Source organism: Salminus brasiliensis, chromosome 22 (assembly GCF_030463535.1).
Source record: "Salminus brasiliensis chromosome 22, fSalBra1.hap2, whole genome shotgun sequence".
NCBI lineage: Eukaryota > Metazoa > Chordata > Actinopteri > Characiformes > Bryconidae > Salminus > Salminus brasiliensis.
Genome location: NC_132899.1, coordinates 26,271,575 through 26,290,584, shown reverse-complemented (window position 1 = coordinate 26,290,584; position 19,010 = coordinate 26,271,575). Strand labels below are relative to the sequence as shown.

At 39.1% G+C, this 19,010-nt stretch overlaps 1 protein-coding gene across 2 annotated transcripts in view; it reads right to left on the bottom strand.

The window, feature by feature from the left end:
- The window catches only part of pcdh15b (protocadherin-related 15b), a 218,693-nt gene that overhangs the window by 76,339 nt on the left and 123,344 nt on the right, over window positions 1–19,010 (bottom strand). For both annotated transcript variants that reach the window (XM_072666593.1, XM_072666592.1), the window contains 2 exons: window positions 9,282–9,587; window positions 2,903–3,127 (listed from right to left, as the gene is read on the bottom strand). In XM_072666593.1, the coding sequence (XP_072522694.1) occupies window positions 2,903–3,127; window positions 9,282–9,587 (531 nt within the window). The remainder of the gene's footprint in view (window positions 1–2,902; window positions 3,128–9,281; window positions 9,588–19,010) is intronic.

The window sequence follows — 19,010 nt, the reverse complement described above, 5'->3', positions numbered from 1 at the left end:
TCTGCAGGTGCCATTTGCCAGCAGAAATGTAAAACGTAGCACTTGATTTCTAAACTACAATGAGTGATACCGTGAATTGTTTGCATATTAAACTATATATAAAGTATAGTGTTCTCTGGCAGACAATACTGATGAAGCCATTTTGGTGCTAGATAGAACAATTAAAAAAAAAAAAAATCAATAATAGCTTTTCAAACATAGAGAATTTTTTACCATGTAAATGGTCATGTGCTTCTTTAGTTTACAATGGGAGATGCCAGGCTAACCTTGCTAACTAACACTGGATTTGAAATGTCACCAGTAAATACCTGCCAAAATCTTAATTTATTTGCCTCAGTAATATGTTGAAAAGCTACATAAACCAAAATAAAAGTTACCCCCACCAGACCTTACTACAATCTTTAAAGCTGGTTAACCGCACATTGTGACGATTGGACACTGTAAGGCGCCAGAGAGGACAGCAACACTATCCGGTAAGACTTTGGAATAATTGCAAAATGTTTTTGTTAATTTATTTGCCTCAGTAATATGTCAAAAAGCTACATAAACCAAAATAAATAAATAAATAAACAGAATACTAAGACTTACTAAGACTTATTTAAACATTTATGCTAAAATGGCAACAAATTAAAAATCATAAAGCTGTGCAGAACATATATATTTGGTGAAGTGAAATGTCCAATGTAAGGGCTAATTTAAACAAAATATACAATCAATACACAACAATTACAGATCTGAATGCAACACATCACTATAAAACTCACACAAACTCTATTAGAATTAGTTTCACGTATTCAGGGAGTATAGCTAGAAAAGTATAACAAGCCACAGACGGTGTTGTTAGGCTTCTGATGATAGCTTTCCTCATCAAGACTGTACCCTGGGGCCATATCACGTCTTAATCACTCCGATATTACGAAGGCTCCATGCATCAGGTAGCACATTCATCGCCGGCCCAGACTCACAGCTTTCTCATTTTCCACAGCGACTAATTATCAATTAGCTGCGCCATGCAAAGAGGGAAAATTAATAAATAATCCCAGAAGCCATGCGCAAAGACAATTAAGTGTTCTTTTGAGACTCGGAGGAGACATAATATACTCTCTGCCTCCTTGCAAGGTGCTGTTTTATGAATATGATGAGGTAAAGCCTGCTCGTTTGACGCTAACAGCCTGACCAGCCTTACAGAGGGCAGTTGAGGAAACACGGACGGAAAGCAAGAAACGCTTAAAAAATGGAAATAAAGGCAACTGATGCAGTAAATTACCGCGAGGCATCTGGCAATTTATAGATTGCTCGCTGAAAATCGCTCCCAAATACGTTTCGAAGCCGTCATGGACAAGCTTTTTCCAAGCTAATAATGGGTCTAATCATGTTTATGGGCGACGAGGCAAAGCTTTTTCTTCACACTTCAAGATGATAGGAAATGAGTGACGATCCAACCGTTTTGAGGAGTGAGGAAATTAGCCAGAACAACCTTTTCAGAATATCAGTCCACTTCAGTCCCGGCGCCGTTTGACAAATATCAGAACAGTGTTCTCTTTCAGACGCTGCCACTAGACCAGCAGCTGCCCTTCACTGAAGGCTAATTGGCATTCGACCTATGTCTGAGGTTTAATCTTCAGAATCAGGCAGCCACAGTGCTGGGGGAACTTCACAAAAGCCGAATGGCCATTCATACAGCAGCAGTGCTTTACTGTAATACAGTCTACAGGATATAGTCTGTTAGTCAGCCTGCATTAGAGCTAGGTAAACAAAGAAGAGGACAAGAATGATTCACCTTCCTGAATCTCTACACAGAGGAGAAAAGAAAGTGAGTCAGGGAAATAGTTTTAAAGCTATGACCTCCACCACCAATACAAAAGTTTAATTCATATTAACGCCCTTTACTCTTACTACTTTCCATAACAGTGGTAAAATGTAAATATAGACCTATACACCTATACTTGGTCAAAAAACAAACATAAAACTACACAATGTCTGCATTCCTTGTCAGTGATAACTGATTAATGCAACTACACCATCCTTAAGGTGTTAAGGCCTACTCATATATAAAAAAATAGTTTTGAAGACTGAGACAAACTGGTTTAAAGTGAAATCAGGTGTGCTTCTCCTAGATAAGAATGAAACCTGGAGCCATATCAGTCCTGTGTAGGTATGTTTGGTAAGCCCTAGATTAACATTTTATCCCATGTAGTGAACTGTCATGCATGCCCCTGTTGTCATGTCTGCCTTTGTTTGGTGTTGCCATGTGCTCCCAAGCACTGTTTGTGTCTTGTCTGCCCTAGCCACGCCTGTCTATTAGTGCTTCCACCTATGTCTCCTCTTTAGCCAAGCCCCCTTGTTAGTCCCAGGTGTTCCTCGTGGTGTCTCTCGTAGTACCCCTTTGTTTCATTTTTCCCTTGTCTGGTCTTGTGCATGTATGTGCACAAATGTTCCTGTCCCTGCGTTTGTGTTTATGCCAGTTCACGATTTGTTGATTTGGCCTGTTTATGTGAGCCTTGAGTTCTTTATTTTGCTAAAACTAGTTTGGTTTCTGTTTTCTTGTCTTGTATTAAAATATTATCCTGCCAGTATGTCCGCCTATTGTATGATAGTAACCTGTATAGTTAAGCTAATGTTAGGCTCTTCACCTGAGTATGCTTGACTGTATCTATGTAGACACCACAGATGGAAAAAAAAAGAATTGAAGGAAATAGTTTCCACAATAGTGAAATCAAATTACAATACACACATTTAAATACAAGTACAATTCTAAAAAACTAGAAACATTATTTTTTTTCTGAAGGCCTGAAACTAAACATGCTTCAGCATGGCTGCTATGCAAAGTTGACACTGAGAACACATCAAAATGTTTTTAAGGTTCTGAAAAAGACACATTCAATTAGACACTTTCTCTTACCGTAACGGTGACAGTCACAGTGGCTAAACCAGGCGGCATGCTCCCATCACTGTCTACCGCCTCCACCACAAAGGTGTGTGTAGTCCCCTCAGGTGTGAGTTTCTCAAAGTCCAGTGTATACAACACCCTCAGCTCTCCTGTAATGGGGTTGAGTGCAAACAGCTGTCTGGCCTCCTCTGTTCTGATGCGGTATGTGATGTTGGAGTTCAGGTCTGCGTCCGATGCCTTTAGGAAAAGAGGTCAGGAAAATGAGAGGATAATCCATAAAGCAGGAATGGGCATAGTTTTTAGAGAACACAGATTTTCAAATATATAACATATTATGTATAAGTATATATACTTATTTTCTTAGTACAGTATTTAAAAGAGAAAAACAACTTGAATAAATTCTTGGATGACAATATATTATTTTAATTTTGGAAAGTACACACAAAAAAAATGGGCATAGCCTTGTAATTTTTGTGGTTGTTGACTTAATGTAGGTCTGGAAGACCAGGAATCCTTTAGAGAACTGTTTGCAGCCCTGCTAAAAGGCAAATTGAACCACCATTTAATAGCAAAGATTTAGCAGACTCTGGAGTGATGGTGTGTCCTTCAAAGAATATATTTATATTAGATTATATTTTGAGTCAGCCAAAATGTTCAGCACAGAGGAGAACTGATCTTGCTTTGTTGCAGCCAGTAGCACAGAGTACAGTGTCACAGTACACGCAAATCACAAGCTTGTAAAAAAGCTGAAGAGGAAAAGATTAGGCTTCTACAGACCTCCCAATGCCTCCCAGTGGTCAGTACCAAAAGTGGTATAACAACAGACAACCGGTGAACCGGCAACAGGGTCATGGGCGCCTAAGGTTCACTGACGCAATCCATGGAGGCCCCATCTCACAAATTACAGAGGGTCTGCTGCTAACGTTTTGGCACCAGATACTATAGAACACCTTCAGAGGTCTTGTGGAGTCCATTCCTCGAACGTTTCAGATCTGGTGTGGCAGCACAAGGGGGACCTGCTCAATATTAGACACTATTGTTATGGCTAATCGGTTTATATGAGGGCGGGAACTCAGAACTTGGGCAGGAGTTCAAGCAGCATTTAATTTGAGCTTGAAAGCCAGACCCCACTTGATAACAGAAACAGGACGTTTGATATTTGAGAGAGTTTTGACTGAGTGAAGTGAAGGGGGTGGGTTAGGGGAGGTGCGAAAACTTTGCCATGAGACATGGAAATTGATAGGATGTTAGATTGGGAGTAGGAGAAGCTTCATGTATTTTCCTTATATCAATTATAACTCCTTTAAGTCTATCTGTCAAACGTTTGGAGACTTTTTCCTTCCATTGAAATCTTCAGAATAATGTTGTCCACCTTAGAATTAAATCTGAGAAAACCCTGCAAATGCTACCATTAAGCAGTTATTTACATTTGCTTTGGCACATTTTGAAAATCCTTTGGACCACCTTGGAGGTGGTTTGAACAGCTGAGCTATTTGAATACAGATGAGGGCTGACTGCAGGAAAAAAGATCAAATATGTAGGGGTTTGACAAAGATAATACTTTAGCATTGTTTTTTTTTTCAAAATTAGAAATACACACAATAAATGTGTATTAAAACTTTTTTAAAAAGCTAAGCAACCACAAACCTTTCATGAGCAGATTTCCACAGTAAGACCTGATCTTAGCTCTCTAGCAAAGAAGGGGAAGTAATTAGAGAAATCAGGAGGTGCTGCAGCAGGGTTGAAGTGAATACCTGATCTTGACATATGGAAAGAGCTTTCAAATGTCTCTTACACCCGGCGTGACACACAGATACCATGGATTAAATGATTCTGACAAGGACACAGAGTGCGACTGATGCAAAGCAACACACTGTGGTGCCTGTGTTCATCTCCACAACCTAGCTGAAACGTCAAAGTTATTCTGATTGAGTGATTTCTCATACCAGTAAACAGCTGCAGGTACAGCAACAGCATAAAATGTACCTGGCGTCTGCACATCGATATAGGGTGTTTAGTGTGGTTTCGGGCCTGCACTTTGTAGTTTGTTCTTGCTCTAAATGGACTAGCATAACACCACTGCTGAGAATCTATTTGTGTGGTAACCCATTCTCTGCATATCGATGACATGTTAGTGGCTTGGTAGTGAGTGTCACAGATTTGCATGTGTTTGAAGTACAGGTCCGAAACCACCCTAAAACCACCTACTGCTAGGTGTACTTGATAAAGTGGCCATTGAGCTTATGGACAAAATGGGCGCAGCATTTCCTTAACTTGTAAATAATAAAGTTCTGGAACAGTGGGCAGGGACACATCTGGCAGATCACTTGGGTTAAAAAGGTACATTAGACATACAACAACGCTGAATCTTAAATAATGAGTGTTAACAATATTTCAGCGTGTTTTTTTTGCTGCAAATAGAATAAATACAAAAACATGTAAACATAGAAACATTAGCCAGAAAGTCTTGATTTTAGTAATTGATGTATTGCTTACAAGAATACAGTTAGAAGAACATATGTTTAACCTTTTAATGAGGATTTATTAAAGCAGCATTATGAGACAATTGTTTTTTTATAGTCAGGAAGTGCAATTTGCGCTTTAAGCCAGCCCTAGAGGGCACGCTGTACACATGCATTTCTGGATAAGCTTTAAAATTACAGAACGGTCATTATCATAATTATTATAATTATTATTCACATTACATTTACAACATATTTCACTAACTAAAATTTTGGGGCAGAAAAAGCCCCTAATGACCCTGTCCAGGTCCTATAACACTTCCATGACTAAACAGGAGTAAATGTGTGACTTGCAAGTCCATGAGGTGTTTCTCATCTAAAATGTGAGGGTTAAGTAATGAGGGAACGAGCAGGAGAAGGAAACCTCCTATGAAATCTCCAGGTATTCCAAGAGATCCGAAAACCAGAACACCACTGAAATACACAATGGCTATGGGGGACAGTCCTGTTACATTTCACAATGATGGCCCCAAAGGGCCGTGGTCTTTCAGTTGTGTGTATATATATGTGTGTGTGTGTGTGTGTGTGAGAGAGAGAGAGAGAGAGAGAGAGAGAGAGAGGCCACTAATCTGTGAGATAGATAAGGCTGGCAGTAAGGCCTCCCAGCCCGTGTCATTGGAGGCCTGCCACAGATGGGATGATAGCTTTGTCACCGCAGTGCAGGAGGAAACACACACTCACACACACAGGGTGATTCTAGCAATTACACACCTGTGGTAGCTCACAGGAGCCTCAGCTCACACTAACACACAAAGAAAATGAGAATGTACAGTCCCTGAGGACTGAAGAACAATAGATGTGCACTGTACTGTAGGTGCGGCAGTGCTAATGAGATAACGAGTTGATATAATACAGACACAGTTGGAAATAATGAAATTCACAGTGGCACAGTTTTCCAGTAAGCAGCGGGTAACAGGTTATACGTACTCTGGTGTCGGGTGGCAATGACAAAATATCAGAAATTCCAATTCCAAATACAGTGCTGTGTAAACATTTTAGGAAGCCAATAATACTGATTAAATCTCAGCAAAGGACATATTTGTCAAACAGATACAAATGACCAAATTAAGTAAAAAAAAAAAGCTTTTTTAATCTGAACTCCCTCTCTGTACATAAGGTACTGTTCTCTCTACCTGAAAACTCTTGATCTCTTCATTTAAATGCACAACACATCCCTGGGTTTCATATGTATTTCCATTACAATCAGTACAGTAGCTAGTCTGGACCTTCACCCAGTCTTCATGCACATATTTGTAGATTTTTGTATGTATAGTATTTATTGTCTTTGTACTTATTGTCTATGCACCTTGTGCCATGTCCTACCTATTCTGCAACAGAGACTAACAGCCTAACAGTGTTTCATTGTACTGTACAACCCTATATTAGTGTAATGACGCTAAAGTAGAACTGAATTAAAACACTGATGTTTTGCTTCCTGACTTCTCTGTGCACTTCAGTCACTATATCTGTTCAGTACCACCAGCAGCTCATCTGATTTACAAATTCTCAATTAAATTCGTCTTAAATTCACCGTTTCACGCACAATTTTACACATCGACTAAATACAGAATGAAGGGTTTCTGACATGATCCTTAGTTCTAGGTCAGTTTTACACACAACATATATGCAAAAATCCACCATTTACAGAAGAGATGCAGATGACAAACACACGTATCCACCAGTTAGATATGGCAGAAATTTCAAACCTATCTTCATAGCCTTGTAACTGTGGATGTGAGTCACATATGATCTTGCAATAAGATGGATGAGGAAATGTTTAAACAGTATTTCCATGCTGTATTATCGCAAATATATTAATAGGAACATCAAGAAGCATCACATTTGGTGAGCCGGCACATTCAATGACCCCAGAGTGTTAATAAATGTCTGATTAAATAAACTAGGTTTTGGATGGTAACTGTAATTACTGGGTATCCTTGAGGAGAGCTTTGTAAATGATTAAGTTTACACACACACTAAATCACAATGTATTATTATTTTTTGATTCTAGAAATTTAGAAATGCTAACGGTACAGATAAACAGGTTTACATAGATTTGGACCTGCAAATACTGAATAGACCATAGTATCACAGTACCAGATTATGTTTCATTTTCAACAGTACAGTGAACCAAGAAGGGTTTTTCCATCAGTACTGCTAAAATCAAAGTCTGTACTATAATGTCATGCCAATGATTAAATATAACCCTGCATTATAATTTTTACGAATTTATTTCTTCATGTCTTAGAAGTTAAGATATTATAAGCCTATTAAGCCTATTAAGAGTTAGGATTTTACTGACATGTTTTAAAGGAAGGCAAACTATGTTAAATAGTCATAGAAGAATATAAAATCCAAAAGACCAAACATGCCTTTGAACAATACATGAAAAGAGCATACAAGTGCACAAAGGAAATAGGCATAAGAATGTTAAAAAGGATTTGATGACTTGATGATCTCTCAAATGATATCAGAAATTAAAATTGGCAGCAGGGAGCACTGTCTCTGTTGCTCCTCTTTACTATCAACCAACTGATTTTTGATCTTTTCTTGCTTTAAGGTTTTGCTATCTTTATGAAGAACCCTCAGGTAGCCTGGCCAAGAGAGCTTTGATCTGAGAGCTTTATAACCGTCACACCTCGAGGATATGTCTATCACTAATCCACTAACACACATCCATCAATCCCTTAAAAACAGGCCTCTGCAATTCCAAAGCAATCAGACCGATATAGAGTCAAAATAAGTAAAGCAAATCACATCAAAACCAACTGACATTGAAATTGGATCGGTTGACTTATTATGCACTTTCTTTATCATTGGTCAGTTTGTGTCTACAGGGCCATGAGTAGGCTTTTTTCTGAATTTAGTTTTGAATCAGTGTTTGGGAGAGAGAGAGTGTCTAAAAAAAATCTAAAAATATGCCTAAAAATATCCAGCCAACAGCTACAGACCAATGATGAAGGAGAAGATTGTCATAGAAAAGTAACTAATGCTATGGGCTGTGCAAAATGTGCTATACAAAAAGCTGTTGATGCTGTGTATGGTTAGCTAGCTGAACAGATTGAAGCGAGATGGCTAGTGTTTAGTGCTTTTAGCTTAGCACCTGCTCGCTTCACCGGGTTTGGCTTCCTTGCTCATTAAGTTCACCTCTTATGTGTAGTTAGCTCTAGTCTGAGGTAGTTCAGGTTGTTTCTGAGAATGTTGGAGAGCTTTCTATTTACATAGGCCTTAATTCAAAGAAATCTATATTTAAATCCTTCATATGAGTTGTAACTGAATCAGTAGCACAGTGGTAAGGTATTTGCTCTGCATGTGGGAATACCCTCATGTTGCTCCAATTTTAGGTGTGTCAGAACATTCTGACCAGTCTAATTGCCCTAACTCTTACATATGCACGCAGGATGTGACTTGATCCATTCTGTCATCACAACCTTTAAAGCAGTATCATGTGAGAATCGGTATAGCATTTCTTGTTTCTGGGCTCCCCTGACAGTCAGGACACAATTTACAAATGCATTCCTGGACAAGCTGAGAGCATGCGTACTGAGGCGGCAGAATAATATTACAGGATTTTACACAAATACAACTTGCGCTACGCCACATTACACAGTTCTCACAACTGCTTACCAGAGCAACAACTTTACAGAGCACCACGAAACTAAGCTGGCTTCACTATAATACACTTATATGTATACTTGTATGCAGCGTGTGCCTGTATTATCTAGGACAAATGAAATATCAAATCTGATTGGGTTTCAGCGATATGCTCTATATTAGAAAAGTTGGTGGTGGACCAACAAGCCAGGTGTTTCCAATAAAATGGCTAGTCAGTAGATTTATATGGGTGTGCTAGTGTGTTGGAGACTCACACTGAGTTGGAGGATGGCCATGCCCGCAGGGCTGTTCTCAGGAAGGATTACACTGTAGGATGGCTGGGAGAAAACAGGGCTGTTGTCATCTACGTCCAGCACACTGATGGAGAGCGTGAGGGTGGTTCTGCGGGGGTCCACCGCCCCATCCCAGGCCTCCACCAGCAACTCATAGTGTCCCCTGTGCTCACGGTCCAGAGACACGGCTGTGGATATGTTGCCATCAACGCTGATGCGAAAGAGGTCAGCATGGGTGAGTAGCCGATAGCGTACCTGCCCATTCACACCTAGGTCAGGATCAGTGGCCTGGAAGAAACAAATATGCACATAAAAACAATGGAGGGAACAAAATATTGTGGAAATAAAATAATGTAAAAATGTACTGACAAAAACTTTTTCTAAAAAAAAAAAAAGACTCTTAAACGTGATTTCCTTTTACATTCTCATTTCAGCAGCTGTTCTTATGTAAACAGTCATAAATCATGTTCTATAAAGCATAAAACTCTTTCACCAAGAAATATTTAATATTAATTACCGTGGCTAATTAACCATTGTCAGCTAACATCTGCCTATAATGTGCATTTAATCAATTCATGTTGCAAAACACTGACATTGCTGAGAAAGTGTATTGAATTCTGCCACAGATAATATAATCTGTAACACATAATAAAATGAATCAAAATCTCCAAATCATAGCCTGTTTGCATATTTAACAGCTATTTTATTTATGTTAACCTTAACTAATGTTAGGTCCTTAAACAAGATCCTTAATCCTCTCTGCTCCCCAGGTGCCAGTTCAACTAATAACCTATAAAATATCACAATAATGATGATGATCATCACAAATTCTCTATAAAGCTCAGGAATCCAATTATTTCATACAATCTGTCTCCAAACATTAATCATATTAATAACATGGGTAATACACAATATGGGTAATAACAATAATACGATATCACCTGGGGCTAAGCTATTTGCAGATTGGTTCTATGTTTACATCACTTTCGTGCCTCTATCTGAGTTGTTAAAAACGGAATTGTTTGCTCACATAATTCAATAAATAATTAAATAAATAAACCATTAATCTGACTACAAGTGCAAAATGTGAAACTGCTGCAAATCAGAAGACAGGAGGTAGTTTATTAGCTAAGCAAGCATGATGACATTCTGTTCATGTTCTGTACAGAATTACACCTGTTCCATAGTGGTATATCTAAAGTCGCTAAGATAACCCTTACTTAACTAACCTGACAAAGTGATTCAGAGTGTCACAGAGAGCAGTGCAGCAGAGGATAAAGAATTTTAAGAATGGTCTTAGGAGTAACTTAACAGCTGATATTAAACAGGTCATTAAAAAAAACATGTTTAATTTTTCTGGCTCCAAAAAAAACCCCCAAAAAACCAAATGGGACCTTTAAGGGAACTACCAAGTGAATACAGTGCTCACCAGTCCAGTAGGGATTTCGTAATTTCCCTTGTGCTCACCTCCTTTTACAGAGTTTTTTCTTTGCCTCTTACCCTGCGTTTATCTCTCTCTTGTGAGTGCTGCATTGAGCCTTTTTAAGCCCATCACCTGGAGCTCTTTGCCTTAACGGGCTACAGGTGTGCAATATCAGGGTGAGGCCACGGTAAGGGCTGGGTCACAGTAAACAGTCTCCCTCACCGCCACACACCATCATCTTTTTGAGATACCGCTGTCATATTTAAATACCGCAATACACTTTATAAGCTTTACATCGGGCACCTCTAGAGTGTATGTTTGCATTATGAAAGTTTATATAGAGACATCTGCTTCATCAGCAGGGTAATCAACAACAACAACAGCATGATCACTGATAACCTGCAGTGCACAAAACAAGTACACTGTCAACCGTCAAATGGCACCTGTTCTTTGTCTCTCTCTCTCTCTCTCTCTCTCTCTCTCTCTCTACTTTGTAAAACGCAAACGTAGTTTGTCACTACCAGTGTATTATATGCTGTACAACTATTTTAACCACAAGGGAACATACTCCATGATACTGCCATGAGCTGTGTTAGTTATCTACTGGTTAAAAAGCGAGCACACACTTCTGCACAAAACAAGTTAAATAAGAGTTCCATAACATTAATAATTATGCATTTCCGCGTGCCTAGCTGTATTTGCATTTACACCTGTGTTAAATGCAGGTCATGGTGTGTCTCTGACCACCTCCGAATGGGATTTTTAGTCCTGGCTGATTTTACACCTGTCTGTTAATGTGGTCAAGTAAAATCCATCGACCACATTGCAAGGTGTAAACAGCCACATAGTCATCACTAAAACTGTGATTTAGTACATTTGCAGGGTAAAAACACTTTTTTTTCAGGTAGGTTACCTGTTGAATTGAGAACACCAGCATCGATGCTAAAAACAATCAATGTTAAGTATGGGGAGACACAGCACAGGTATGTCTGTTTGCGAGAGTTGGTATTGATCAGTGTAATTCTCGTTTCAAACCACTCTTCAAGAAGGAGATACTTCTCAATATGCATATGCATTATGCAGACGCTATTCTCCCTATGTCTGTGGAACAGCATCATGATTTTAAAGCTATTATTTAAAGTAAAAAAAGCTACATAATGTTGGAGTGACACTGAGCATGTTATTTTCAACTAAGCTGTCTGTTCGCATTAAATGTAGACACATTTGTGATACCATTAGCCTATAGGTCGTCAGGTCACATGCAATACCTGGGTTTCGAAGCAAGTGGTCTGCTCTGAAGGTTTAAATGATTCCATAAGAGCATCAATACTCACCAAACCATGAAAAAAAAAGGACAAGGACCAATAGGGTTAAGGACTTACATCTCAGAAATGACTTGGCAAAACTTAAAGGTGACAGAAGAGACACACTGTAAAAGTTTGGGTACCAAATTCATGAACTGGCTAAAGTGCTAAATGAGTAGTCATATGTAAACATGTTCATGGTTGTGACTATCTATGCATTTTCCATATATACATAAGGAAGTACACACAACATGATAGAACATCACACAAGCTTTTTGCATGATGTTCAATATATACTTAGGCAACACAGCCGGAATCAAGAGCTCCAGCCTTTCTCCTTCTTCTTTCTTGCCTAAAACAACAAATCCTAAGTCTTTGTGCACCCAGCTGCACGGTTAGGATTTAATGGTATAAAAACTATACCCTGGTGGTTTTATCCTTTCTCATAGTTTTTAGTGCTTGTATCTGATGGCACCTCATTGACCTCCAGGCAAAAGCAATGGTGCACTTCTTTGATAAGCTCTGCACCAGATTGTCAGACCACCTGCTGACATAAATTATACAGCAGTGAAGATAAAGAGAGAGGAAACACACACACACACAAACACACAAACATACATATACAGACTTTCGCAAAAGTTTAGAGCCAAGACTCCCTGCCAAGCTGGGTCGCTGAAAAAGGAGTAAAGAATAATGTGACGGTGAGAATGCGAGCGCTTGATCGATAGCAGAGCCTTTGTGAGAGGATGTTCCCCACCCTTGATGCTTCCAATGTTTAAAAATCACTATTAATCGCTGACATAAAAGATCGAGTCAAGTTTTCTTGCCGATGTGCATGGGCTGGGAAAAAAAGAGACCGTTCAATGAAACCGGGGGTTTCTTTGTAATTAAGATAAAAAAGCTTGAGTATGTCAATGGCATTAATTGGAGCGTAATTATAGAACTGGCGATTACGTAATCCTTTCTAAAGCTCTCCATGGAGTCTGGGTACAAGTTTGATCTGATGGGGTAATTTGTGTCAGATCACAATGTGTCATTAAAATAAAACCTGCACCTCTAAAGTACTAAGTTCATCTGCTGTACTCTGCACCATTCACTGCACCTTTGTTGAAAACAAGTTCACAATTAAACCTCTCCACCATGGCTGGCCTTATGTCATTAATCTTATTTACCTTCGTCATCAGTTCACTATTTGTAACTACAGAATTGTAGTAGCTGTTATTGAGCTTTGTGGTTCTCACTTCTGGTTCTAAATACTACTACCCTGTGTTACAGTGCTTTTACACACTCGAGTTTATCTCAGGAAGGGTTTGTTCATTAGTTCAATATGTGCATTGGGTGTGGTTATACAGTTCATTACAAATAAACCAATTGTTGTTCTGTTGATGTGAACCTGAAAGGGAACCAGCTTAAACTGACCCCAGTACTTTTTTGTGTTTACAATGAACGTGAACCCTAACGCGGAGATTTCAGCTGTCGCGCCGTAACTGCTTTAGCACTGTTAAAATATTGTTAAAACATGTTATCCTTAGCTCACTGCATCTCACTGCACATTTCAGGCTCTGTGCTGGTGTATGTTTCACATGAGAAGGTTTCCGTTGCAAGTCAATGGCAATGAAGGAAATAAATCCTGATCTTAGAACTTTTTAACCCTCATATGCTCAAATGTTCATACGTCTAATGTAATGTAACCTCTTTTACATTAAAATAACAGCTTCAAAACCATTGTGATCCTTCACTGATGTGTATGGCATCGCATCTCTTTCATTGCTCTACCAGGGCTTGGCACACTGACAACTGCAGTGTAACTGGAGAAGCACGCAGGATAACGCTCGTGTGAACTGCATAACGCAGCCTAATGTGTCAAATCCTATATTACTCTACCATTTCAGTTCACATGCGTTTCAGTGACGGTTCTATATCTCTCAGCTTTTGCAAAAATGCATGTAAACATGTTCTTTGGGAGTGACTCAAAGCACAAATTACTCTTCCTGACTGTAGGGGGAGTCCAGGAGCAAGAAATGCTACTTTTCACACAATGCTGCTTTAACAGTAATGTACCTTATAAGCAGCTAAGCACGTTTCCAAAATTAAAAGTCAATTAAAACAGAGAATTTAAAACACAGCATGCATGCATACTGCACTTCTAACTTTCTCATATTTAGCTTATGGATAGATTTTTTTTATCTTCATATTCGCATCTCTATTTTTTATGACATTCCACAAAGGGAAAATCTTGCTTGCTTGCTTGTTTCTTTTATATATGGCTGCTAAAAGATGTCACATCAATATAAAAAGATTTCATTCCAAGTCATTGTGGAGCATTTTAATTAGTCCAGTTATTATAATTCTTTGACACAGAACAATTGACAGATTCACAACATAAAAAGTGAGAAACGGAAAAACAGCCACAACGGTATGATGTGTACTGTGCAGGAATCCGTCTATCCAGGATTGGACTTCCCTACCCCTGGTTTAGGTAGTACCCACGTTATGAATTGAAACATAACCAATTAGCCTCAAGACTACACTGCTTTGCATATTAGGGTCTACCTCAACGTATTCCCAGTATTAAATAAAGGTTGACTGATTGAGGATATTGTGCATAAAAAAAGGGAAGCACTGATGGGGATTGTGAGCTAACGCTAGTGTCTGATACTGTTAGTGTACATAGACCATGTGCTAATGCTGATACATAAACATTTGGCGTTGGTATCTGTAGAATAAAATAGATACTTTAGTGCAGTAGTTCAACGCCACCTAAACAAACTGCTCTTCTGTTGTTTAACAAACTGGTATTGTTAAATATCAGTCAGTCAGACAGTGAAAGCAGTTGTCTTCCGATACGGATTCCAATTTTATCAGCAATGCTAAGTTTCAGATTAGTTGTTTTTATGCAAAACATTAGCTAAATATTAAATCAGAAATAAATCAGAAACTTCATTCTTAAGGCATGCTGGCCATATGATACCTACATGTACATCCGCCTAGACTATTGGTATAAGAATACAGCTCTTAGTGCCTGAATTGAGGGCTAATCTCGAACACTTGAGAACACTAAGTCTTTCCTTTTCTGAACCATTTGTTATCGTGCTGTAAACCAAGCAGAAGCCTGTAATGAAAAGCATTCGTCTTTGTGGTAATCAATTCAAAGTTAATTAAACCTTATGTAGGCCCGCTATAGATACGTCTGCACTGTGCATCACAACAACGGCAGCAAGCGGCCATCTTGTGAGTACAAGGTAATTACCTCACAAGGAGAGGTCACACAGGGTCAGATGAACAGTGATTTCCTCTGTAGCCAACTTTATACTTAACTACAAAAAAGACTCACTAATGGGTTGTACTGTGCTGATATTCATGGACAAAGCTTGGCTCTGGACAGACAATGCCAAGTAAAGATGAATGGCATTATCAGGGAGATGATAGATGCCATCAGGACGTGGTTTTCACAGTTTGTTTTTCAATTAGTGGCTGTACTGTACACAGATTTTAATCGGTTGATGCCACGAGAAGCATATGCATTCATCTCATGCCAAATCATAATTGAGTCAGGTTTGACAGAAAGAAGACATGTACATCTCTGTACTGGCTAATAAGATGCAAACACAAGACTTTGTTAATATCTGCACACAAAGCACACAGTAAGTAAAAGCATCCTGCTGAACAGACAATAAAGCCACATGAACACTGACAATTCTTCCAAATAACACACTCTCCATTCTGTACGTCAGCAGCCGAGGGTTTTTACCGTAGTTTTGCTATTTACTGCATAATTCAATTTACATTACATAGTTCTGTAGATGAAAGTACATGATGACATAGATAGGACAAAACACCTAAAGAGAACCTGTAGCATACATACACTTATTTTCTATGCACAACAGGTCACACAGATAGTATTATAGTTTATAGTTAAAGTATTGTAGTTTTGAGTGTATTTTCCAGTTAGCACATAAACGTTTTTTTCCATAATGAAAACATATTATAATACTATGCAATAACTATGTGCAATAACTCATGTAGGTGACCTATTGCAATCCCCAGCAATGCCACCGCCATCTGTGGCCAGGAATCCAAAAGTGTACTAGCCTCTTCCCTCTCATCACTCATAGCCATTGCAGGCGTCTGATGGCAGACATAAATTAATTGACAGTTATGGTTCTACTTTAAGTGTGCTGAGCTGTCCAGTGGCTCCCAAGATTGTGGCATCCTTGGGTAAATTCTTGCATTTTATGTCAACAGTGCACAACTGTTGTGTTCTGGGTCTTCTACCGAAGAGCCCCATTTTATGTAAACCTCTCAAGAAAATGATGCGCAGTGGACTTAGGAACGTTAAAATCTCTGGAGATAGACTTGATATTGTCCATATTTTTCCACAATTTAGGTTTTCATATCCTCAGACAATTATTTGTTCTTTTTTTTTCCTTCATGCTCAGACTGAAAGACAGACACGCACTTTGAGTTGGCATTTAAAACTGGTTCAATGTGTGATGTCTATACTGCCAGCACCTGTGTCTTGCCAACAATATAAATTAAAGAAGCATCACATGATTAAAATCCAATTAAATTTATAATCATATTAATAATTTTGTGCAGTCCATTTCTGAGCTAAAACTGCATAAGTAGAGACAAAAAGCTATGGGCCTAAGTGTGAGTGTACTGCTGATGGTCACACCACTGGGCTAAATAGGATTTGTATTGCTAGTCGAGCTTCGGAACAGCATCTTAAAACAATGACAAAAATGTGGGAAAAATGAAGGAATGTTGTTTTTTATTCTGTGAGCACCACAATTACCTCAAGTCCAAATAATATACCCTACTAAATATTTTCTATGTCTCGATTCGATGTTTAGGACCTGCATTTTCAACAGAATTTTTGCCTTTGTTTTAATTAACTATGAGACAAAAATATATATAAAACTGCAACACATTTTTGTTATTGCTCAGACAGAACTACTGGATATGTTTTAAGACTCAACAAGGGTTTCTTCCCTTTTCTGATCAGAGACTGCTCCACTGGCATCAGTGCAGCAGCAGGTGTGATATGTGAAGTAATGTGGATTCTACTGTGGCACTGATAGCAGAACCACAGGCTTTTCTGCTCTCTTCAAACCCAACCCTCCACAGCTCATTCCTGCTCCAGGTGGGGAGGGGTGGGGGAGAGTGGGGGTGTCTGCTTCTGGACTGTGTCCAACCTGCCTCAGCTGAAAGACGTGTCCAGGGCTCTAAATGAGCACCAGGACAAGTGTGGAACAGGGAATTTAGCTTGTCACTCTGACCTCTCACCACATGAACACACACACACACACACACACACACACACAGGCACACTAGTTAGTTTTCTATATATGGTCATGATGTCCCATATATATATATATATATATATATATATATATATATATATATATATAGAGAGAGAGAGAGAGAGAGATAGACATAGCTAATATAACTATAATATAATATAATATAGTTAATATAATAATATAATACGTGCTCCAAACTTAACAAAAACAATGCTACTTTTAATGACTACTACAGATTCAGAATCCTAGCCTATTCCTCGTGGGCAATGGCCTCCAGTTCACTTCCTGGGTTTGTGCTGCAACTACCTCCTTTAAATGACTTAAATAGAGTTTAAGTTAGGTGCATGTGGCGACCGCTTCAGAATCTTCCAGGACTTCTGAAACCAAGCCTTGGTGGGCTTCAGCTTCCTCACAGAAGGTATGATGTTTTCTCCTAGGATGTACCCACCTTAGTTTCCATTTAACAGTGGGAAACTTTGGCATTCTTTTGTGTACAACTTTCAGTGTGAAAGCGGCTCCATTGATATACACTACACTAAAGGTGGGAATATTTGGCTTTTGGGTGAAATTTCAGGATTAACCTAAAATGGACTCTAACCTTTACAGCTGACCTTCACATGCCCAACTGTTCAATGTTTCAGTACTTTTTGCACAACTTGCTGTTCTCTAAAAACATTAGCTTAATGTCAAAATTTAAAAGTGTTTGATTCTTGAATAGACCATGATACATTTCCTGGTTCAATTTGAACTGGTATTTAAACAGTGCTCCTCATCATGCTGCTCACATGTGAAAGTGGCTATTAAGCTTACAGTGTCACAGTGTGTCATCAGCAGGTTGCAACAGAGATGCAGCGATGCTGAAAGAGTCGCAGAAAAGCATAGAAGTGGACATCCTTTGGCCACATCCCACACTAATGACCACTTCATTGTGAACAGTGCCCTGCGAAACCGGATGATGAATGCCACAGGCACATTTAAGTGAGGTGAGAGGCACCCAAGTGTCACGTTAGACCATGCTAGATGACTTGAAGGGTACCTGACCACACCACCAGGCACATGTGTCATCATCTTGCATGGGCCAGGGAGCTTTTACACTGGACGAGGGACCAGTGGGCCTTAGTGTTGTTCACTGATGAAGTCAATTCACAAGGATCAGAAATGATGACCGCTAAGGATGTTGGAGACGTCAAGGAGAGCGCTATGTATCAGCCACTGTTGTCACAAGACAAGCCTTTGGTAGTGGTGGTGTTACAGTGTGGGCAGGTGTGTCAAGTCAATACAGAACTGCCCTACACTTTGTGAACGGTACAGTGACAAGCCCATACTACTTGAATAATATAATTAATTCCAGTCACTGTGCCTCTGCATTGAACAACACTGTTCAACCCTGCTCTGGTGTTGACCCCCCCCCCCACACACACACACAAAACAGTAAGAGCAGATGTATGGATGTTTGGGTGGGTGTTTTAAATGTAACCACAGACACCGGTCCTCTTCGTTCGCGTTGTGTTGGAAAACTAGTTAGCTATGCTCTAAATAGCATTTAATAGCTGGTTGGCATGTTGGGTTAGCACAGCAAGTCATTATATGATCGATGTCCACTGCAATATTCTATTTCAGACATTGGAATACAATACAATCATAAACCATTTGTTATGAAATGACCGTAAAATCTACA